Below are 23827 nucleotides of genomic sequence, written 5' to 3' on the forward strand. Positions count from 1 at the left end.
TTCCCCATTATAAATTCTCCTGAATCTGACTGCGTTTGTTTTCACTAATCTTTTTCTCGTCACATATCTATAGAAGCTTTTGCAGTCAGTTTTTATGTTCTCAGCAAGCTTCCTCTCATACCCTATTTTCCCCCTCCTAATTAAAACCTTTGTCCTCCTCTGCTGTATTACAAAATTCTCCCAGTCCTCAGGTTTGCTGCTTTTTCTGGCCAATTTATATGCCTCTTCCTTGGATTTAACACGATCCTTAATTTCCATTGTTAGCCACGGTTGAGCCACCTTTCCCGTTTTATTTTTACTCCAGACAGAGATGTACAATTGCTTAAGTTCATCCATGTGATCTTTAAATGTTTGCCATTGCCCATCCACTGTCAACCCTTTAAGTATCACTCGCCAGACTATTCTAGCCAATTCATGTCTCATACCATCGAAGTTACCTTTTATCTCCTCTTTTATCTCTCCAAATCTCCTCTTAGCCTTCTCTGCTGTAAGGAGAACATCCCAGCTTCTTCAGTCTATCCATGTGACTGTAATTCCTCATCCCTGGAACCATTCTAATAAATCTCTTCTGTACCCTCTCCAAAGCCTTCACATCCTTCCTGAAGTCGGAGCCCAGAATTGGACACAATATTCCAGCAGGGATCCGAACTGATGTTTTATATAGGTTTAGGATAACTTCCTGGATTTAGTATGCCTCTATTTTTAAAGCCCAGGATTGCACATGCTTTATTAACTGCTTTGTTAACCTGTCCTGCCACCTTCAACGACTTGTGTATGAACACCCCCAGGTCTCTCTTCTTGCACCCGCTTTAACATTGTACCATTTAGCATGTATGATCTCTCCTCATTCTTCCTACAAACATGCATCACCTCACACTTCTCTGCATTGAATTATATCTGCCACGTGACCACAGATTCCACCAGCCTGTCTATGTCTACTTGGTCTATTACTACCTTTCTCACCGTTTACTACACTTCCAAGTTTTGTGTCATTTCAAAATTGTGCCCTGTACTCGCAAGCCCGTCATTTATGTATATCAAAAAGAGCAGTGGTCCTCGTAATGAATCCTGGGGAACACCACTGTATACCTCCCTCCAGTCCGAAAAGCAGCCATTCACCACAATTCTGTTTTCTATCCCTTAGCCAATTTTGTATCCATGCTGCTACTGCCCTTTTATCCCATAAACTCCAATGTTGCTAACAAGCCTAATATGTGGTACTTTATTCAACGTTTTTTGAAAGTTCATATGTACCACATCAGCTGCAGTACCCTCATCCACCCTCTCTGTTACCTCATCAAAAAGCTCAGTCGAATTAGTCAAACAAAATTTGCCCTCAACAAATCCATGATGGCTCGTCTTTATTCATCCATGCTTGTCCATGTGGCTGTCAATTTTATCTCGGATTATATTTTGCTAAAAGCTTCCCCACCACCAAAGTTAAACTGACTGGCTTGCAATTGTCAGGTTTATCCTTCTCCCTTTTTTGAACAAGGCTGCAACATTTGCAATCTCTGCTATTGTTGATGATGGGGATGTTCATGGAGCCTCATCTTCCTGTTAGTTGCTTAAATGTCCCCCACCATTCATGACTGGATGTGACAGGGCTGCAGATCTTTGGCCTGATAGCTTGCTTGTAGGAGTACTAAATACCCTGCTGCTTTCGTTATTTCGAGTGTATGTAGTCCTGTGTTGTAGCTTCATCAGGTAGTTCTGATGTTAGATACACACGGTGGAGGTAATTTGACTTTCCACGATAGTGTAAAGCGGGCGAGATTGACTTCAATGGAAATAAAAATTGGGAGAGATGTAAAACGTGATGACAATTCAGTCAAAATTACCCACAGGAGCTCTGCATGTACAAACATGACCAAATATGCTGCATTTTATTGAAGGGGCAGGTTGATCTGAACCTCAATTACCCAACTTATCTAAACTTTGAGATATTACCAATCAATATGAAATGTTCCTATTCGGGTCACTTCATGTTATGATTTCAGTTGTGCCCTCACTTCGAACAATGAATGCATATTTGCATTATCTAATGGTGGAGGAAATAATAGAAACACCATAAGATGCAAATAAAATGATTAATCAGCACTAAACAGGCCATCTAAAAAGAATATTGATTACAAATCTACTATACAGACATCTTTTACCTCCACTGTCCCTGTAATTTATCTAAAGGTTTCTGAATTTGCAATATGTTCAGTACTGAATAATTCAGATATGCAAAATTCAAATGCAGCATCGAATATTAAATGTAAACTGTTGTAAACGTGCATCGAATCTAGAATAATTGCCAGATAAATTCCACAGTTAGACAAGCAATATTGCAGTGAATGGTAAAACATGTTTGACATCATTCACTACAATTATATATTTATTTTGGTTGAATATAGAATATTATTTGCTGTTAGGAAGCCACAGACAGTGAGGCACTTGCTTGTTTTCCATCTGATTGTCATACATCAAATATTTAGAAACATTTGTTTCTGTGTGCAGTACCTTCTATGTGGGTTTCACCCAGAATTTAAGCAATAAAAAAATTAAATTCATTGAAAAGTACTTTAGATACCAACAACTGAATTGTTGTGACAACTAACATACACGTTCCCTAACTAGGCCTTAAATTTGAGCAATTACTATACAATTAGTATTTTGGAATGCCATCTGCACATCCTTTTAGATTAAACTCAATAACTGCTTGTCTTAATATCTTACAGAGGAAGGTGAACTGATGTCTGCATTTTGACGTTCATAAGTATTTACATACCCTCAAGTCCACAAGTGCGGGAACATTCAGACCAAGACGACCACTCTGACAGCTGGCAGTTTACAGGGCATTCCACAAAGCAGTACATAGATAAATGCCAGGGAGATTCCAGTTCCATCTTGGAAAAAGGAGACAAAGAAATGCAACAGTAGACTGGCTATTCAATACTGCAATTCAGTTACGAATCTCAACAATAACAACTTGCATTTATATAGCATCTTTAACTAGTAAAACATCCCAGGAATCTTCACAGGAGTGCTATCAAACAAAATTTGACACGGAGCCACATAAGAAGATATTAGGACAAGTGACCAAAAGCTGGGTCAAAGAGGTAGGTTTCAAGTAGCATCTTACTGGAGGAGAGGTAGAGAGGTGGAAAGGTTTAGGGAGGGAATTCCAGAGCTTAAGCCCTAGGCAGCTGAATGCTATTTAATCAATACATCTAATGTAAATTCTGTTGTTGCAAAAATCTTAAATCCTTTCTGCTTCTGGTCCTGCTGCAAGGTGTGAGTGAAGGAGGTGAATAGTGGGAGATGAAGGGATGGATAGATATTCTGAAGAGCTTTTCCTCAAGAAATAAAAATCGTCAGTAGACTGGCATGATAGATTTTGCATAATCTGCAAGCAGTGGGTTTGTTGACCTTGTCACAGGTTCTTAAATATTTCTTTGCAGGTATGGAACCTTGGGGCAGCAGTGATCCTGTGATTTCCGAAGATGTGCTCCCTGTGAGTGCTACTGCCCACTCGCTGAATCACTCTTTTTTGTTTTATTTTGTGTTGTATTATAATTTGATTAAAACCATAAATGCATTTGCTGCTTGCTATTGACTTGGTCAAAACGCTTTTTCACAGATAATGAAAATCTAGTGTTATCCCCATCAGTTGATGACTGCACCAGTGAAGCCACAATGACAGTAATATGCAGATCAGTCAATTTGAAGTATCTGAGTTCAATATAAATGTTAAACCAGGACTGCCAAATATTTAAATTTCACATTAAAAATTTAGGGTCTTTTTTTCTTTACCAACATCTCATTGATTTTGGCTTTATTGATGCATTATATTCTGCTGGTGTGTGCTTTACTATTTAATTGCTGACTTTGTGCCGGCATGTCAAGCTTGACACATTGGGAATCTGTAATCCACCAATGACATGATTTGCATGGTCTTACATAGAGTTAGCGTCAAAAAAATAACATAACTGGATATACTTCTGCAATAAAATGGTGCAGCGCAGCAAAAAAAAACTATAAATCACCACTGAAAGCATTAAATTGTAAAATGCAATTATTTGTATTGGGCAATAAGAAAAAGTTCTACACAGGCATAAGTTTTTAAAATGGTTTTGACCTTTAAAGATCAAAGTATACATATCCATTTTCAGAATGTAAAAACATTTTTCCTGACCTTTTATTTTGTTTTTAATATGGTTAAAATGAGAAGCCTGCACTCTGTTTATATTTTACAGAAAGCCATGGAATTCCTATATGACGAGACTGTAGGGGTAATTTCACAATAATATGTTCCCAGCGCAGAGCTACATTCGCAGAGAGCGTGGGTTGGAGAATAGAGGATATAAAGTTGTAGTTGTAGCTTCACCTCACACTCCATATGAACGCAGCTCTCCACTGGGAGCCTGAATCACAGAATCACCCCTTATCTCTGCTTGTATTTTTGAACATACATTTGAAACATAGGGCTGGAAATTCATGAAAAAAAACTACCACTGGTTTGCCGCCAAAAAAAAAAACTATAATTCCGCTATGATTTCGAGGCGGTAAATCCTTGAAAAAATAGGAAAAAATCCGCCCAGTGGGAAAAATCGGCATTGCACGGGGATTCGCGGCGGAAACTGCGATCCTCGCCAATTTTAGTCCGAAGCCGATTACTGCTGCGAGTTGGGCCGAGGGAGGGGGTAAAACACAAAAAATATTTTCCAAAAAACAAAAATGTTTAAAAAAAATCACCAAACATTTACAAGATCCTTTTCTAGTGAATCGCTGCAAAAGAATTTATAAATAAAAAACTTAACTTACCTTTTTGCAGGGTTTCATACCTACTGCCGTTCCAAGGGCTGCTCCAACAGGCTTTTCCTCGGCGGTTATTTTTTGCCCCATCTATGGGTCACCGCTGTGACCAAACTTGGACGGAAGCAGTTTTACAAGTCTTGCACGCCAGCGGTCCGCTCCCCAGTGGTATTTCAAAACCAGCGGCGGAGGACTTTGTGAATTGCCCACCGTACCGTTTTCCACCCAAAAACGACAAAATATCTCTGAAAAACGTGGCGGAAGGTTGATGAATTTCCAGCACATAATTCGCTTGCAATAAAAGGCTCTTTTAAATAATTTATACATTTCTGTGGATATTTTTGATTGCTGGGAAATGAAATACTTTTCCACTTTTGCAGGAGACACAACACTGATTGGATACAGAGGAAACATTTTTCTATTCAAATACCAAAGGGTTAATTTCAGACTGGTGCCATTAGGGCACTTTGCACAATTTTGAGGTAACTGTACATGGTTAAGCTAATCATGCACTAGTTTTGGGACAACTGAGCTTTCCACTGGGAGAATGTTGAATCACCCAGTCATCAGAGACTAGAACAATTTCTGTTACTACCTAAAAACAGGAACAAACAGGGAATAGTAAAGAAGAGCTAATCAGAAAATGGCCTACTTTCTTAAAAATATAAGGAAGCAAAAGTTCACGGAACATGAAATGGACCTGATGGTGTGGGAGATTATAGCCACAAAGAATGTTAAAGGGTCAATTCTCCAACTCAGGGCCTGGGGGAGTTTGCATGGCAGTCGTACTCAATTGTAAACAACAAGCACAACTAAGAAAAGATTTTACACTAATACAAAATAAGAAAAGATTTTAATAATTTCCGCCACTAATCATAAAGCACAATAGAGAGCCCTCCAATGTAAACAGGGGATGCACCTGGGGATCAAGCATGCAGAGTTATTAGAGCACTGGACCACCCAGAGCACAGCGGATATCAAAAAGTTGAGCATGCAGTGCATGCCAGTAAAGACCTTGCCTGATTTTCCTTACATTTAAATGAATGGAAGTAATATTGGGCAGCATCTTTTTACAGATGTGCACCTGGACCAATGTGATTTTGCAATATTTACCATGTCCAGGCAATCCACTGTGCCAGTGCACAGAGCCAGCAATATATCTCCCACTATGTCGTAAAGCACAGAGAAAGGGAGCCAAGCCGATGTGGAAAGCATCACTGACTCGTTGTTGCAAGTATCTTTTCAATGATGGCTTCACTGCTCACAATGTCAATATTATGCATAGTTAGAAAGTGATAGCAAAAGTATTAAACTGTTAAATCATGTCATGCATTATATAAGACAGTAATTTCTTATTAATACCTTTACTGTTTTATGCTGAGGTGATTGGGCATGATTTATGGAAGAGGAAACGTTTGAATAAGATTACACATTGTGCAGGTGTTGTGAAATTATCAGTTCATCTTATTTTTGTACAATTGCACCTCTAAATCAGCCAGATTCAGCCATGAAACCACACTTTATATTGAGATCTCACCTTCTCACAATACTTGATATTGACTGACTTCCCATTGCTTTGCACGCAATCCAGCAAGCGGATCTTCAGTCCTTGTCCACAAACTGCTTTATCACTCAGCTGGCAAGAGCTCCATTCTGAGAATCATAAAACCACATCCAGAAAAGGTAACTGCGTTGACTGTGGTCTAGAGCTGTACCTGTTACAGTTAACCTCCCCAGAAATATTATCAATTCAAAGAAGATAATTTGCTTTTAATTGCTAACAGGTCTATTGAGAAAAGAGCATTACATGACTGCTAAGAAATACTAGTGGGCCCGAAATTCAGTACCACTGGAAAGCTGGTGCTCCCCCCACCTTTTTGTGGCCATTAATGTCGCCATTTATTCGTGGCTGGAGCACCCCATATTCGGCTCCAAAAGTGAACAAATGGGTTCCAGTGCTAATGAACCCTTCCAAAGTGGATTTTTCAGCGGTGTGGCTGTCTTAATTTCAGCGTTATCACCACTGAGAAATTCAGCATACAGGTAAGGGTTTCTAATGAGCCAGCTGCTCCCTGGCAAAGGCCAGGGTTTGCAGCAAGGCCCTGAGGGGGGAAGGAGGTTGGAAGGATGGCTGGTGTAAGAGGTGCAAGGAGAGCCAGCAGATTCACTGATATGGAGCTGGAGACACTGATGGACGGTGTGGAGGACAGAAGATAAATGCTGTTTCCTGACGTGGGGAGATCTGGCAGACCACCAGTACATAATGCATGGAGGGAAATTGCAGGGGAGGTGTCAGGCACCTCCATAGATGTGAGGACGCATCCTCCCAGGAGGGTGCTAGCCAGTCTGCACCCGGCCCTTCCAGGGTGGCGATGGGTCGATGCCTCCTATCACTGGAGCGACGGGGATCCTCCTCCTCCTCCTCTTCCTCCTCAGGTAGTACTGCTGGCTCAACCTCCAGCGGCTATTCCCTCATGATGGCCAGGTTGTGCATCATACAGCAGACCACGATGATTATGGAGATCCGTTGAGGAGAGTACTGCAAGGTACCACCAGAGCGGTCAAGGCTCCGGAACCTCTGCTTAAGGATGCCTATGCACTGCTCAATGATGCACAATGAGCATCATTGTATGGATGCTCTGGTGCTGTCCTGGGGTTCCACAGAGGAGTGAGCAGCCAAATGGACAGGGGATATCCCTTGTCCCTAAGCAGCCAACTGCAATCCTGATTTGGGCCGGTGAAGACGGCAAGCACACTGGTCGAGCACAGAATGAACGAATCATGGCTGCTGTCCCCCTTGCCCGCTGCCCGTCTGCACGATGTTGATGGCGATGCCTTCTCCTGCGCGCTGCCCTACTTCTGACCAGGTGTACCAGGTGTTGCCCTCACAACACACCCCCATCCTCAGGGTGAACCCTGCCAAGCAGGTTTCTGCAGCCCACAGGACTCCACTAAAAAGTCAGACCTGAACATTGTACAAAAGTACAGGGGATGTGCAAAAATTCTGAGCAGCACTCAGCAGGTTTGATGGAGTCAAAATAATTAATAAAATTATATGAAAAGCTAAATACTGCGGATGCTGGAAAATGAAATAAAAACACTAATAATTAATAAAACTATATGAAAAGATAAATACTACGGATACTGGAGAATGAAATAAAAACACTAATAATTAATAAAACTAAATGAAAAGATAAATACTGTGGATACTGGAAAATGAAATAAAAACACTAATAATTAATAAAACTATATGAAAGGATAAATACTGCGCATGCATGCTGGAAAATTAAATTAAATAAATATAATAATTAATAAAACGATATCAAAAGATAAATACTGCGCATGCATGCTGGAAAATTAAATAAAATAAATATAATAATTAATAAAACTATATCAAAAGATAAATACCGTGAATGCATGCTGGAAAATTAAATAAAATAAATATAATAATTAATAAAACTATATCAAAAGATAAATACTGCGAACGCATGATGGAAAATGAAATATAAACAATAATAAGTAATACATTTTTTTACCTACCAAAGGGCCCCAGCGGTGTCGCGTTCGAGCACCACATCAAAAACCTCACGGGGGCACTGCCGCGAAAATTCCTACCTTTTCCTCGATGAATTTCGATGTGGTAATCCCTTTCTAGTGGCCCGCACGCTGCAGAGCTCACCAATGGAAACCTTCCTTTACAGCGGCTTCACCGTGCCGTTTCCGGCGGAAGTGAACACGCTAACATCCTCCCCGAGCTGAATATGGCTCGGGGAGGGAAAAAGTACCCGACCACGGCGGCCAATTGATTTTTTCGATCGACCACCCGAACTGCGCGGTAGTTGTCCTCACGCCAGACACTTTTGGACATTTATGTGCAATGTTTCAAAAGGATCTGCAGAGCAGTGCTGGTGTCTGATTGGCATCATTCACCTCTGCATCAGACCACTGGTGATGTTAAAATCTGGCACAATGATGTGGGGGGCCCGGTGATGATGTGATGACACTCAACTCTGCATGGCTATTTATTTCCTTGCAGGCAAGAATATTGATGACTGTGAAGCTTCTATGCGTTCACAACATTACATTTTAAAGGAGTTTGAGAACAGCGATGTTATATACCTGCAAAGAAAAGGATAAGTCTCATCATATCGAAATTCCTGAAGTCTACAATTTTTTGCAACTGAAATCAATAGCACTCACCAAAATAAATGGCTCCAGTAAAAATGTCGACTTGAATTCATTTAGAGTTCAGAGCAAATAAAATAGAAAGTTTCAGGGCACGGACTTGGATGCAAACTTAGAAGAAAGAAATGCAGAGGCAGTTTAGATTTAACTATTTTAAACAAAAGATGATGATGCATGGTGCAGGGAGCAATGGTGGCAAAAGATAATATGGAAACATTTGAAGAAAAGGGGGATATTTGAATGGGCGATTGAGAGGTATTGTTTTGCGACATGGACTGGTAAGGCTTTTCTGGTCCTGTATCTTTTCATGTGCTGCTTACATCATGATATCATAGTGTTGCATGTTGGAGCAGGACATGCATATCTTTCTATAACATATTGAAGTCATGCATGTAGTGCTCACTTGCTTCCTTTTAACACTTTCCGGACATGCTTATTTCTATTCATCATAGGCAGTTCCTCGAAACGAGGATGACTTGCTTCTACGCCAAAAAGGGATGAGTTCACAGGTGTTTTAATGAAGGACCTAATATTCCAGGTTCTGAAGGGTGGAAGATGCCTGCGCGTGGATTTTTTTAATGTGTGGTGGCCGTTGCACACCAGCCACCACGTGGGCTTGACAGAGCTAGGTCTTGGTCCAGTTGCAAGGATTACCCAAGACAACTGATGACCTGCTCTGCTGTACAGACCTACTGTGCACACATATCGCACACATACCGTGCTACCCCTGGGCCCTCGCCTCTTCTGAGCACCGAACTCTCGCCTCTCCCAGGCCCCGATCACTTGCCTCTACAAACTCTTGCCGCTCCTTTTCCCCTCCTGCTGTGCCTGCCCGCACTGCAATCAGTGACCTGGCTTCGCAGCCATTGCCCTCCTGCAGCAGCACGTGCTGCTTCCTGCAGTGGTATGCCATTGCATGCTGCTTCCTCCAATGGCCCCGGCTGATGGTCTTTCAGGCCGGGACCGCGCCAATTTCCGGGCTGGGCCGCGCACAAACACACACACACACACACACACAAACACACAAACACATACACATACAGAAACTGTGTGTCTGTGTGTTTCTGTCTCATGTTTCTGTGTGTGTGTGTGTGTTTCTATGTGTGTGTGTGTGTTTCTGTGTGTGTATGTGTTTCTGTGTGTGTATGTGTTTCTGTGTGCTTCTGTGTTTCTGTATGTGTATGTATGTGTGTGTGTGTTTCTATGTGTGTGTGTTTCTGTGTGCTTCTGTGTTTCTGTATATGCATGTGTGTGTGTTTCTGTGTGTGTGTGTGTGTGTGTGTTTATATGTGTTTCCGTGTGTGTGTTTATTTCTATTACGCTCATTTGAACACGCCTGTCTGTCATGATTAAACTTACCTATTCATTTTACTTACCTCTGATTGAGTTCTCCAAGCTTGGTCTCCAACTCAAGTGGTGTTGTTGCCTACCTCACCTCTAATGTCTCCTAGCTCTGTTTCAGATACAGATGACATCACTGACTGAGGTAGCTACCATCTTTTGCAGTTGCCATCACACATTTCACTGCAATGGGCCAATATCCCCCTTGCTATTAGAGATTCCCGGGATGGCGGGACTGACCTATCAAGAAAGACTGGATCAACTGGGCTTGTATTCTCTGGAGTTCAGAAGAATGAGAGGGGACCTCATAGAAACGTTTAAAATTCTGATGGGTTCAGACAGGTTAGATGCAGGAAGAATGTTCCCAATGTTGGGGAAGTCCAGAACCAGGGGTCACAGTCTAAGGATAATGGGTAAGCCATTTAGGACCGAGATGAGGAGAAACTTCTTCACCCAGAGAGTGGTGAACCGGTGGAATTCTCTACCACAGAAAGTTGTTGAGGCCAATTCACTAAATATATTCAAAAAGGAGTTAGATGAAGTCCTTACTATTAGGGGGATCAAGGGGTATGGCGTGAAAGCAGGAATGGGGTACTGAAGTTGCATGTTCAGCCATGAACTCATTGAATGGCGGTGCAGGCTAGAAGGGCCGAATGGCCTACTCCTGCACCTATTTTCTATGTTTCTAGAACGCTGAGCTCGAGTTCGAAGCCATCCCACCCAGGGTGCCAAAAGCTATGATCCAGGAATTTGTTGTTGTTATGTATGTATGCTTGTATTGTTATAAGATGTCTGTAACACTGAATGTACCTTTACACTGTACACACCTTACCTGTACACCAGAGGATTCTGCTGCTGAAGACCTAAGGGTCACCTGCACGCTGCAGGTAACCCAGTATAAAAGGGAGCTCACAGCTTGGTGTCCTCACTCGAGGAGCTGCCAATAAAGGACTACAGTCTACACAGTTTAAGTACCATACCCTGCCTCGTGGAGTCATTATCAAAGGTGCCTACAAGCATAATAGTTGTAAAGTAGTTCAACATTTTTCAAGAAAATAAATATTAAATTGTTGTAAGTTCTTCAAGGAATATTGCGTAAAGGAAGCTCAGAATCCAGTTCTGGTAGGGAAGGAGTTGACAGCAGTATGCTCTCAATCCTATAATGCTCGCATATTCCAGCACTGCCAGGCCAGTACTGCCATACCCAAAGTTGCCCTATCCCACAGACACTGCACTGTCATACCCTGACACCCCTCACGCTCCTATCAGAACCTGGTATCCCCTTCCTAGGGCTCCGACATCCTGCAACCCATTCTGGCTCTCTCAGTCTTTTGGCATTTCCTCTGTATACTGAGCTTTAACAAAAAGGGCAGGAATGAAATTAAAGACGTTGTTAAAACACATTTAATAGTAATGAAGACCATTGACTTACAGGTTTCCATGCAAATTCAGAGAATCGGAAATTTTAAGCTTAAAATATTCACACTTGCAAAATATAATAAAAATGCAATTTAAGTTATTCAGTCTTAAATCAGTGGCCCTGATAACACATTGGATTAATTCTTCCTGGAAAAATATTGGCATGTTAATGACACACACTGATATTAATGCACAAATTGACCAGCAGGTTCAGAGGAGTAAGAGATATGGCATGAGCTGCAAATTTCCAGAACTTGCTAATCAATTTACACAGTTCCACCATTTGCTTTACACAAATGGCATCTCACCCTTACCCTTCAAGGGGCGTCGGAGAGAAATCGAAGGGAGAGATGGGGGTCAGGGGGTCAAGTTGAGAGACAGGGGGTGCAAGGAGAAGTAGGGGGTCAGATAGAGATTGGAGAGAGAGATCATAGAATTGTTACAGCACAATAGGAGGTCATTCCTGTGCCGGCACTCTGCAAGAGCACTTCAGCTAATTCCAATCACCCGCCCTTTCTTCTTAGCCTTGCAATTATTTCTTTCAGATATTTATCTAATTCCCTTTTGAAAGCCATGATTGAATATGCCTCCAACATCATTTCAAGCAGTGCATTCCAGATCATAACTACTCGCTGCATAAAAAAGATTTCCCTCATGTCGCCTTTGAACCTTCTGCCAATCTGCTTAAAGCTCTGTCCTCTAGTTCTCGACCCTTCTGTCAATGGGAACAGTTGCCCTCTATCCACTCTGTCTAGACCCATGATTTTGAACACCTCTATCAAATCTCCTCTTAATCTTCTCTGCTCCAAGGAGAACAACCCTAGTTTCTCCAGTCTATCCACGTAACTGAAGTCCCTCATCCCTGGAACCATTCTTGTAAATCTTTTCTGCACCCTCTCTAACACCTTCATATCCTTCCTAAAGTGTGGGGCTCTTCCTTGCTTTTGTACTCTATGGGGCAGAAATTCAGCTCCTGAATAAGGCCGTTACCGCCTGTTTGCGGCGGCCATGCAGCGGAGTGGAGTGGCTGCGATTTCTGGTTGAATGGCCGCAGCAAGCTAAATTCAGCAGGGGGGGGTTTTCTGGCGGTCCCCACTTCCGCCTCACCGCTGCCGAGTGGCCGTGATTGCGGCATCAGTGCGTGCACCGTCGGCATCCCCCACGAAATTTAGCCATAAAAATCTTATTGCCGCCGAGCGGTGCCCCCGACAGCTTTTTCTGTCGGTGCACCTTAGGTTTCCTCCGTCAGCCCTGGCTGCGCGGTGGCCATTAAGTGCAAGGGCCCAATGCCGCGACCGCCATTTTTTTTTTTTGCCGGCCGACTTCCATGTCGGCCGGACTATTGTGGCCCCTAGTTCGGCCGGGCCGCCAACACGGAGCCAGCCACCCCCTCTGGTGGTCCAGTGTCCGATCGCAACTGATGGCCGATTCTCTCCCCTTTAAGGGAGGCGCAATGACATCACCACCGCTCCGCTGCTGAGTGATAGCAGCGGAGAATCCATCCCGCCTCCACTTCCACCCCTCACCAGCACTTACCGCCAACTTCTTGGCCGATTCAAAACAAAGGCAAAGAATTAAATTTCGCGAAAGAGGGGACCTCTTACCGAAACGGTGGTAAAAACTCTTAAAAAACAGTAGGTGCGCCAGCTTTCCGGCGGGACTGAGTTTCAGCCCCTATGTCTCTATTTATAAAGCCTAGGATCCCGTATGCTTTTTTAACCACTTTCTCATGCTGTCCTGTCACCTTCAGTGATTTGTGCACATGTACTCCCAGGTCTCCCTGTTCCTGCATTCCCTTGCATCCTTTAGTTTATATTGCTTCTCCTCGTTCTTCCGACGAAAATGTCTAACTTCGCACTTTTCTGCATTAAGCTTCATTGGCCAGATGTTTGCCCATTTCACCAGCTTGTTACTGTCCTCTTGAAGTCTATCACTATCCTTCTCACTGTTCACTATACTTCCAAGTTTTGTGTCATCTGCAAGTTTTGAAATAGTGCCCTGTACACCTAAGTCCAAATCATTAATATATATCAAGAAAAGCAGTGGTCCTGGTACTGATTCCTGGGGAACACCACTGTATGTCTTCCTCCAGTCCGAAAAACAACCATTCCGCACTACTCTGTTGGCGAAGTTGGCGGATGGTCAGTGATTGTGGGGGGATCGGTGATTGCGGAGAGGGTTATGATCGCGGATGGGGGAATTGGTGATCGCAGGTGGGCAGTAAGGTGTCCGATCACTGGGGAGTTTAACAAGATAGCTTGGAGAGCCAGGTGGAAGCACTCTTGCTCCTCCTGGCTCCTAAGCAGTGCTGAAAAAGCACTTAACTCTTCCATGCAGCACCGCAGGTCAGGGCGAGAAATAGAGCTCGAGCACTGGGCCCTGGAACGTTGTGGATCACCCCGACCTATGTGAGAACTCCACCGCAGGGTCGGGGCTATAAATAGAGCTGGAGTGCCAGGCCCCGGAACGTTGTGGGCGAAGGTGAGGTGAATGAGGGTATGGGGCCCAGAAGAGCCGAGGGCCCAGAGGTAGCACGGCCCTGCCCACACTGCAATATGTGTGCGCACTAGGTCTGTGCAGCAGAGCAGGTCTCCAGTCTTCCTGGTTCAACCCTTGCCACTGGATAAAGGCCGAGCTCTGTCGAGCCCTTGTGGTGGCTGATGTGCAACGGTCACCACACGTTAAAAAAATCCATGCACAGGCATCTTCCATCCCCTCAATTAGAGTTCAGGACTGGTACATCGGGTCCTTCATTGAAACATATGTGAGCTCTTGTGGAATCAAGTCATCCTCATTCGAGGGACCGCTTAAGATGAGCAGTCCTCACCTCCCTTTTAGCTGCTGGATTTCCCAAGACCTAGATATCCCGGCTGACCAGTATGGAGCCTAAAATCTGAGGCAGGCAGTCTCATTACAATATTTAAGTGTGCGACCTGCCTCCTGGCAGTGGGTTGGTCACCCGCCACTATCCTGTCTCTGTCAAAACGGAAAGAGTCCGTGCTCAAAGGGGATTGGGTTCGGGTTTGAGATTTTTACATTTTTACTTCCCACCCGATTCAAACCGATCAGTTTTTTGGCGATAAAACTTCTCTAATCTCCCTGACCCAGAACTGAAATAATTTAAATTGTTCAGTCTCATTCCTGCAGGGAATAAATAGTTATTTTCCTTTCTGTATCTTTTTTCTCTTTGTTAATCTAAACATCTTCCCTGCATCTACCCTGTGAAGCCCTGTAAGAATTTTCTTTTTTCAATGAGATCACCTCTCATTCTTCTAAGCTCGAGGGACTATAGGCCTAGACTACTCAATTTCTCCTCATAGGACAATCCCCCATCCCAGGAATCAATTTGGTGAACTTTCATTGCATTCCCTCTGTGGCAAGTATAGACTTCCTATGCTGCAATTTTTTTCGAGCTGACGGGTGCAGGAAAAAGCCTAACCAATGGCGCCAGCCGCAAGCTGTCCCAATCCTGCAAGATTTGACCCATTGCATTGCAAAGCATGAAACGCCATAGGCCTGAAATTGATGAACTCACCACCCACTGCCACCGACATACCTCCTCGGGTTCCGTCCAGTGCCAATTTCGATCTGGTCTGGAGAGGGGAGAGCCGCCGGGAACCGCCCGCTGATGTCAGCGGATGGCCGAGTGGCGTAAGTGGACTCCCGCCCACCGGGATGCCAGATTGGTGTGGGCAGGAGTTGGTGAGAGTCGCCGCCAGAACAGGGATGGACTGATGCGAGGAGGCTGGTCTATCCCCGATGGTAGATATGAAGAGCCAAAAAAAAAGGTGAGTAAACAAGAAATAAAGAAATAAAGAATTCCAATTAAAAACAAGGGATACAAAGTGTCCAAAACTAGTGGGAGGTAATATGTCCTTACTACACAGTATAAATGCACACGAGGCCCATACTTGAGAGAAGATCACATTGTGACCTGTTACCTTTATTACCAAGACCTCAACAGACTGACGGTGGGTGGAGCTTCCCCTTTTATACCGGAAAGTCCAGGTTAGGAGTGTCTCCCACAAGTTCGCCCCCTGTGGTCAGTGTTCTCAAGGTATACAACTTAGGTCAGCTTATACATGGGTTACAACGACAGTTGAATACATGACATCACCTCCCCGCAAAGTCTTAATGGGATCACAGGTTACGTCTCTCTGGTGGTTTATGCTCCCTTGTAGAGCGCCTGAGTTGGGGCTCCGGTTGTTGGGCGCTGGCCTGAGTGGCTGCTGTTTGAGGTGTCTCAGGCCTGTCTGGACTGCCCACAGTGACTGGGCTCTCCTCCACTTGGTTCCGGTGTTCGGTCACCTCTGGTGGAGTAAACTCGACATCGTGTTCTTCCTCTGCTTCTTCTAAGGGGTTGCTGAACCTCCTTTTAGTTTGATCCACGTGTTTGCGGCAGATTTGTCCATGGATAAGTTTAACTACTAAAACCCTATTCCCCTCTTTGGCAATCACAGTGCCTGCAAGCCATTTGGGCCCTGCAGCATAATTAAGGACAAAAACAGGGTCATTGACATCAATACATCGCGCCCTCACATTCCTGTCATGGTAGTCACATTGTGACTGATACCTGCTCTCAACAATTTCTTTCATAGTAGCGTGTATAAGGGATAACCTGGTTTTGAGCATCCTTTTCATTCGCAGCTCTGCGGGTGGAACCCCTGTGAGCGAGTGTGGTCGGGATCTATTGGCCAACAGGAGGCGTGATAAGCGGCTTTGTAGGGAACCCCCTTGGATTTTGAGCATCCCCTGTTTGATTATCTGCACTGCTCGTTCCGCCAGGCCATTTGAGGCCAGCTTGAACGGTGCCGTTCTGACATGGTTAATTCCATTGCCTGCCACGAAGTCCTGGAATTCAGTGCTTGTGAAGCACGGGCCATTGTCGCTGACCAAATTCGTCCGGTGGACCATGGGCGGCGAACATTGCGGGTAGACTTTTTACCGTGGCAGAGGATGTGCTTGAATTTAAAATGGCACACTCAATCCATTTGGAGTAGACGTCTACTACAACCAAAAACATTTTTCTCATGAAAGGACCTGCGTATTCCACATGGATGCACGACCATGGCTTGGCGGGCCAGGACCAGGGGCTAAGAGGGGCTTCCCTGGGTGCGTTGCCCAGCTGAGCACACGAGTTGCACCTGCGAACACAAAGTTCCAAGTCTGCATTTATCCCTCGCCACCAAACGTGTGACCTGGCAATTGCCTTCATCATGACAATGCCTGGGTGCTCATTGTGAAGTTCTGTAATAAACATCTCTCTGCCCTTCTGGGGCATGACTACTCGGTTTCCCCACAGTAGGCAATCGGCCTGAATCGAGAGTTCATCCTTGCGCCTATGAAACGGTTTAAACTACTCAGGGCATGTCCCGTCCGTGGCTGCCCAGTCCGCATTCAGGACACATTTCTTAACTAAGACAGTAGCGGGTCTTTATTTGTCCAGACTTTAATCTGATGTGCTGTCACAGGTGAGCCTTCACTTTCGAAAGCTTCAACAGCCATGACCAACTCAGCATCATGCTCAGCTGCCCCCTCAGTGGTGGCTAGTGGTAGCCTGCTGAGTGCATTGGCACAGTTTTCAGTGCCCGGTCTGTGCTGAATTGTGTAGTCATAGGCAGCTAACGTAAGTACCCACCTCTGCATGCGGGTCGATGCATTCGCATTTATGGCCTTGTTGTCGGCCAAAAGGGACGTTAGGGGTTTGTGATCTGTCTCCAGCTCAAATTTCCTGCCAAACAGGCACTGGTGCATTTTTTTTACTGCATATACACATGCTAGCGCTTCCTTTTCTACCATCCCGTAGCCCCTTTCTGCCCGGGACAGACTTCTGGAAGCATAAGCTACCGGCTGTAACTGACCATTGGCATTCACATGCTGCAACACACATCCGACCCCATAGGACGACGCATCACACGTTAAAACTAGTTTCTTACATAGGTCATACAATGTTAACAATTTGTTGGAGCATAACAAATTGCGTGCTCTATCAAAAGCCCTTTCCTGGCTGTCCCCCCAGACACAATCGCGACCTTTGCGTAGGAGCACGTGTAGCGGCTCTAACAGCGTGCTCAATTTGGGAAGAAAGTTGCCAAAATAGTTCAGGAGTCCCAGGAACGAACGCAGCTCCGTTGTGTTACGGGGTCTGGGTGCATTCTGGATCGCTTCCGTTTTGGATGCAGTAGGTCTGATCCTGTCTGCTGCTACCCTCCTCCCCAGGAATCTACCTCTGGAGCTAAAAAGATGCACTTCGCCTTTTTCAGTCGCAGCCCTACCCGGTCCAGTCTGCGTAGCACCTCCTCCAGGTTGTGGAGGTGTTCTTCAGTATCGCGACCCATGATGAGGATGTCGTCTTGAAAAACCACCCTTGGAATTGACTTGAGCAGGCTTTCCATATTTCGCTGAAAGATCGCGGCGGCCGAACGAATCCCAAACGGACATCTGTTATATGCAAACAACCCCTTGTGTGTCGTGATGGTGGTCAGCTTCTTCGACTCACTCGCCAGCTCCTGGGTCATGTAAGCTAAGGTCAGGTCCAATTTTGAAAAAAGTTTACCATCGGATAGTGTCGCAAAGAGGCCCTCCGCTCTCGGTAACGGGTAATGGTCTTGGAGTGACACCCGATTGATGGTGGCCTTGTAATCGCCACATATCCTGACCGACCCATCCGCCTTGAGCACCGGCACGATCGGGCTCGCCCAGTCACTGAATTTGACTGGCGAGATGATGCCTTCCCTCAGCAAGCGGTCCAATTCATATTCTATCTTTTCCTGCATCACGTACGGCACCACTCTGGCCTTGTGGTGTACTGGCCTGGCGTCCGGGTTTATGTGAATCACTACCTTGATCCCCATGAAAGTGCCGATGCCAGGTTGAAATAATGAGTCAAATTTATCCAGGACTTGTGAGCATGATACTCGCTCCACAGAAGAAATTGCATTGACATCGCCCCATTTCCAGTTCATGACAGCAAGCCAACTCCTCACCAGTAGTGCGGGACCATCCCCCGGGACAATCCAGAGTGGCAACCTGTTCTCCGAATCTTTGTGGGTCATAACTATTGTGGCGCTGCCTAGCCACGGAATGATCTCCTTTGTATATGTCCGTAGCTGTGCGTCAATCGGCAATAATTTTGGCCTCCTGGCCTTGGACGCCCACAACTTGTCTATCTGTTTGATACTCATCAGAGACTGGCTGGCCCCCGTCTCTAGCTCCATTGATACTGGGATGCCATTGAGAATCACTTTCGTCATTATCGGTGATGTCCTGGTATATGAGCTGCATATGTGCTCCACATGAACGCGCTGAACTTCAGCTTCCAGCGATTTCCCCCAGTATTCATTTGGCCTCGTAGGGCTTACATCGGGCCTATCCTCTCGTACATCAACCTGGCTGCAGGCTTCCTGCACATACGCGCCAAGTGACTGCTGCGTTGCAGTTTCTGCAGGTATATTGCTGATACCTGCAAGCTCTGGCTGGGTGTTTGCCTCCACACCTCCAGCATGAGCTAGAGGCCCCATAGTCAGAAACAAAAGATCCATGACCAGTCGATCGTCTCTGACTGTCTCTGTAAATGTCCTTAAGCGCACCATTGACAGGTGTTGATGGCCCCATTACTGGCCGCATTGTCCATTGCGATGGCATGAATCACTGTTCAGCTAGCCATTGTCTCTGTTGAATTCCCCCTTTGGGTTCGACTGCATGCTGGGGCATGTCCGATTGCCCTTGTCTGCCTAGAGAACTGTGTGCCGCGTTAACAATGTTGACTCCATGGTCGTTTGCTGCATTTGAGCCAAGATTTTTGCCATAAATCATTCTGGTCTCTTCCTCCCTTGAGATAATTGTCTGGGCTATCATAGCCGCCGCTTCCAAGGTCAAGGCTTTGGTCTCAATCAGTTTCCTGAAAACCCCAGCGTACCCGATGCCCTCAATAAAAAAGTTTCGCAGCATCTCCGCTCTGCATACATCTGGGAACCAGTCGCCGGAGATCTGCCACGAACTATGGAACGCTTTGCCCTTCTCGCCGCCGGTGCGTGTAAAACCAGTGTCTCACCATGTGCATACTGCTCGCCGGTTTAAGGTGTTCCCCGATCAATTTACTGAGCTCTTCGAACGTCTTGTCCGCCAGCTTCTCTGGCGCGAGAAGGTCCTTCATCAGGGAGTACGTTCTGGATCCACAAACCATCAGATGAGCCCTGCGTTTGTCGGCCAAATCCTGTCCCAACCATTCCTTAGTGACAAAACTTTGCTGTAGTCTCTCAATAAAGTTGTCCCAATCATCACCATCGCAGTATCTCTCTTCTGTGCTGCTAGTGGCCATGCTCACGTCGCCGATAATATGTCCTTCCTATACAGTATAAATGCACACGAGGCCCATACTTGAGAGAATATCACTCTGTGACCTGTTACCTTTATTACCAAGACCTCAAGAGACCGACGGTGGGTGGAGCTTCCCCTTTTATACCGGAAAGTCCAGGTTAGGAGTGTCTCCCACAAGTTCGCCCCCTGTGGTCAGTGTTCTTAGGTCAGCTTATACATGGGTTACAATGACAGTTGACTACATGACAGGAGGATAGAAGACTGGGAAGCGTTTAAAAGCCAGCAAAGAATGACTAAAAAAATGATTAAGAAAGGGAAGATAGACTATGAAAGTAAACTAGCATAAAATATAAAAACAGAGAGCAAGAGTTTCTATAGGTATATAAAAAGGAAAAGAGTGGCTGAAGTAAATGTTGGTCTCTGAGAGGATGAGACTGGGGAATTAGTAATGGGGAACATGGAGATGGCAGAAACTCTGAACAAATATTTTGTATCAGTCTTTACGGTAGAGGACGCGAACAATATCCAACAGTGGATAGTCAAGTGACTTTGGAGGAGAGGAACTTAAAACAATCACAATCACTAAGGAGGTGGTACTCAATAAGATAATGGGACTAAAGGCAGATAAATCTCCTGGACCTGATGGCTTGCATCCTAGGGTCTTAAGAGAAGTAACGGCAGGGATTGTGGATGTATTGGTTGTAATTTACCAAAATTCCCTGGATTCTGGGGCAGTCCCAGTAGATTGGAAAACGGCAAATGTAACGCCCCTATTTTAAAAAGGAGGCAGACAAAAAGCAGGAAACTATAGACCAGTTAGCCTAACATCAGTGGTTGGGAAAATGTTGGAGTCCATTATTAAAGAAGCAGCAGCAGGACATTTAGAAAAACATAATTCAGTCAGGCAGAGTTAGCATGGATTTAGGAAAGGGAAGTCATGTTTGACAAATTTGCTGGAATTCTTTGAGGATGTAACGAACAGGGTGGATAAAGGGGAACCAGTGGATGTGGTATATTTGGACTTCCAGAAGGCATTTGACAAGGCACCGCAAAAAAGGTTACTGCACAAGATAAAAGTTCACGGGGTTGGGGGTAACATATTAGCATGGATAGAGAATTGGCTAACTAACAGAAAGCAGAGAGTCAAAATAAATGGTTCATTCTTGGGTTGGCAACCAGTAACTAGTGGGATGCCGCAGGGATCAGTGCTGGGATCCCAACTATTTAGAATCTATATTAATGACTTGGAAGAAGGGACCAAGTGTAATGTAGCCAAGTTTGCTGCTGATACAAAGATGGAAGGAAAAGCAATGTGTGAGGAGGACAAACAAAATCTGCAAAAGGGCATAGACAGGCTAAATGAGTGAGCAAACATTTGGCAGATGGAGTATAATGTTGGAAAGTGTGAGGTTTTGCACTTTGGCAGAAAAAGTCAAAGAGCAAGTTATTATTTAAATGGACAAAAATTGAGAAGTGCTGCAGTACAGCACTTGTGCATGAACCACAAAAGGTTAGTATGCAGGTACAGCAAGTGATCACGAAGGCCAATGGAATCTTGGCCTTTATTGCAAACGGGGTGGAGTATAAAATCAAGGAAGTCTTGTTACAATTATACAGGGTATTGGTGAGACCACACCTGGCATACTGCGTGCAGTTTTGGTTTCCATATTTAAGAAAGGATATACTTGCTTTGGAGGCAGTTCAGAGAAGGTTCACTAGGTTGATCCCGGAGATGAGGGGGTTGACTTATGAGGAAAGGTTGAGTAGCTTGGGCTCCTACACATTGGAATTCAGAAGAATGAGAGGTGATCTTATCGAAACAAATAAGATTATGAAGGAGTTTGACAAGGTGGATGCAGAGAGGATGTTTACATTGATAGGGGAGACTAGAACTAGAGGGCATTATCTTAGAATAAGGGACCGCCCATTTAAAACTGAGATAAGGAGGAATTTCTTCTCTCAGAGGGTTGTAAATCTGTGGAATTTGCTGCTTCAGAGAGCTGTGGAAGCTGGGTCATTGAATAAATTTAAGACAGAGATAGACAGTTTCTTAACCGATAAGGGGATAAGGGGTTATGGAGAGCGGGCAGGGAAGTGGAGCTGAGTCCATGATCAGATCAGCCATGATCGTATTAAATGTAGAACAGACTTGAGGGGCCATATGGCCTACTCCTGCTCCTATTTCTTATGTTCTTATGTTCTTATTTTTAAATTTGTCTTGACAGGGACTTACCTGTATGGTGTGCCGTGAAGGTGTTCCGATGTTTTTTTTTAATACTTTTTCTTTGCAGGTCTTTGACCCTCCCTGGGCCGACTCCATCCTCAGTGGCACTTGGGCGGCAGGTGCCCTTGCCGCTGTGATTGTAAGCTCCCGCCCGCTGCTGCCCAGATTGGCGGCGTAAGTTGCTCATTTGCTGCCTGTCACCCTTTGAAAGACCTTGTTGATGAAAACCCTGCCCAAATTACCGTCAGGTACCTCGGCGGCCATTGGCGGTCGTTTGGGTGGCACTTGGTCAGGCGGGGGCCTTCACCAAATTCGGACCCCATATGCTTCAAGTCAACTTGAGCAATGCCACAGGACATCCACTTATACACAAAGATCCAATAGGCTATCTATATAATATATATATATATATTTATATAGTTTTTAAATTTAAGACATCTCGGTTGTGTTTCACGATTTGGCTGTCATGCTATTGCTGTTAGAAACAGATGTCACTGCTGACTGATAGTTTTAAGCTGTTTTTAAGTTATAAAAGTCGACTTACTATTATACTTATCTGTTAGTCCTCTGGAAGCTAGATGTCACTATGATCCATAGCATCACCTGCTTTACTGTAAATCTACATTCATGGTCTGTATCCCTGGATGGATGCTTTCCATTGCCCCGACCTGTAAAACAAGCTACAGCACTGCCAAATCTATCTCACCATGGAAGACCCACCAACTGCCATGTCCTGCCAGCCTAGGGCCATGGGCAGATCCCTCTCTCCACTAATGAAGAGACAGAACACTTATTGTCTGGCCAAAATGGAAAAACAAAAAAATAAAGAGACAGAAGTAGAACAGTACAAAGAGAGAAGAATCATAGCACAGAAGAAGTCCATGCAGCCCAAAATGCTTGTCAGCTCTCTTAAAGAGCAATTAACATAGTCCTTTCCCCATACCCAATATTTTTTTTTCTTTTCCAAGGTCAGAGAAGGAGAGAGGGAATGAGAAAAGCAGAGAGAATCAGATTAGACAGAGACCAGCAGATAGAGAAAAGAAGCATAGAAGAAGCAGAGAAATTTACAGTGCAGAAGGAGGCCATTTCAGCCCATCTTGTCTGCGCCGACCAACAAAGAGCTGCACGGCCCTTTGTCAGCAGCCCAAAAAGTTGCATACAAATCCATGAGCAATGATGGAAAGGCAATGAGCACCCAGCCCAACCAGTCCACCCCACAGCACTGCAACACCCCTTATACTAAAACATTCTATACTCCACTCCAACTGGAGCCATGTGATCTCCTGGGAGATGCAAAAAACAGGTAAAAACCCAAGCCAATTTAGGGAGATAAAAATCTGGGAAAATTCCTCTCCGACCCATCCAGGCAATCAAAACTAGCCCAGGGGATTACCCTAGCCGTATTCTATTCCCTGCAGTACTTACCATTATATCTGCGCCGTCCAACAAAAGGTCATTTAGTCTTAACCCAATGACCAGCTCTAGGTGATAAACCCTGCAGGTTATGGCACTTTAAGTGTCCATCCAATGATCTTT

General features: G+C 44.7%; 1 protein-coding gene across 7 annotated transcripts in view; it reads right to left on the minus strand.

The window, feature by feature from the left end:
* The window catches only part of thsd7ba (thrombospondin, type I, domain containing 7Ba), a 1512301-nt gene that overhangs the window by 144460 nt on the left and 1344014 nt on the right, over positions 1–23827 (minus strand). For all 7 annotated transcript variants that reach the window (XM_070875389.1, XM_070875388.1, XM_070875385.1 and 4 more), the window contains 2 exons: positions 6341–6456; positions 2777–2894 (listed from right to left, as the gene is read on the minus strand). In XM_070875389.1, the coding sequence (XP_070731490.1) occupies positions 2777–2894; positions 6341–6456 (234 nt within the window). The remainder of the gene's footprint in view (positions 1–2776; positions 2895–6340; positions 6457–23827) is intronic.

The sequence above is a fragment of the Pristiophorus japonicus genome, chromosome 3, assembly GCF_044704955.1.
Source record: "Pristiophorus japonicus isolate sPriJap1 chromosome 3, sPriJap1.hap1, whole genome shotgun sequence".
NCBI classification, from domain to species: Eukaryota; Metazoa; Chordata; class Chondrichthyes; family Pristiophoridae; genus Pristiophorus; species Pristiophorus japonicus.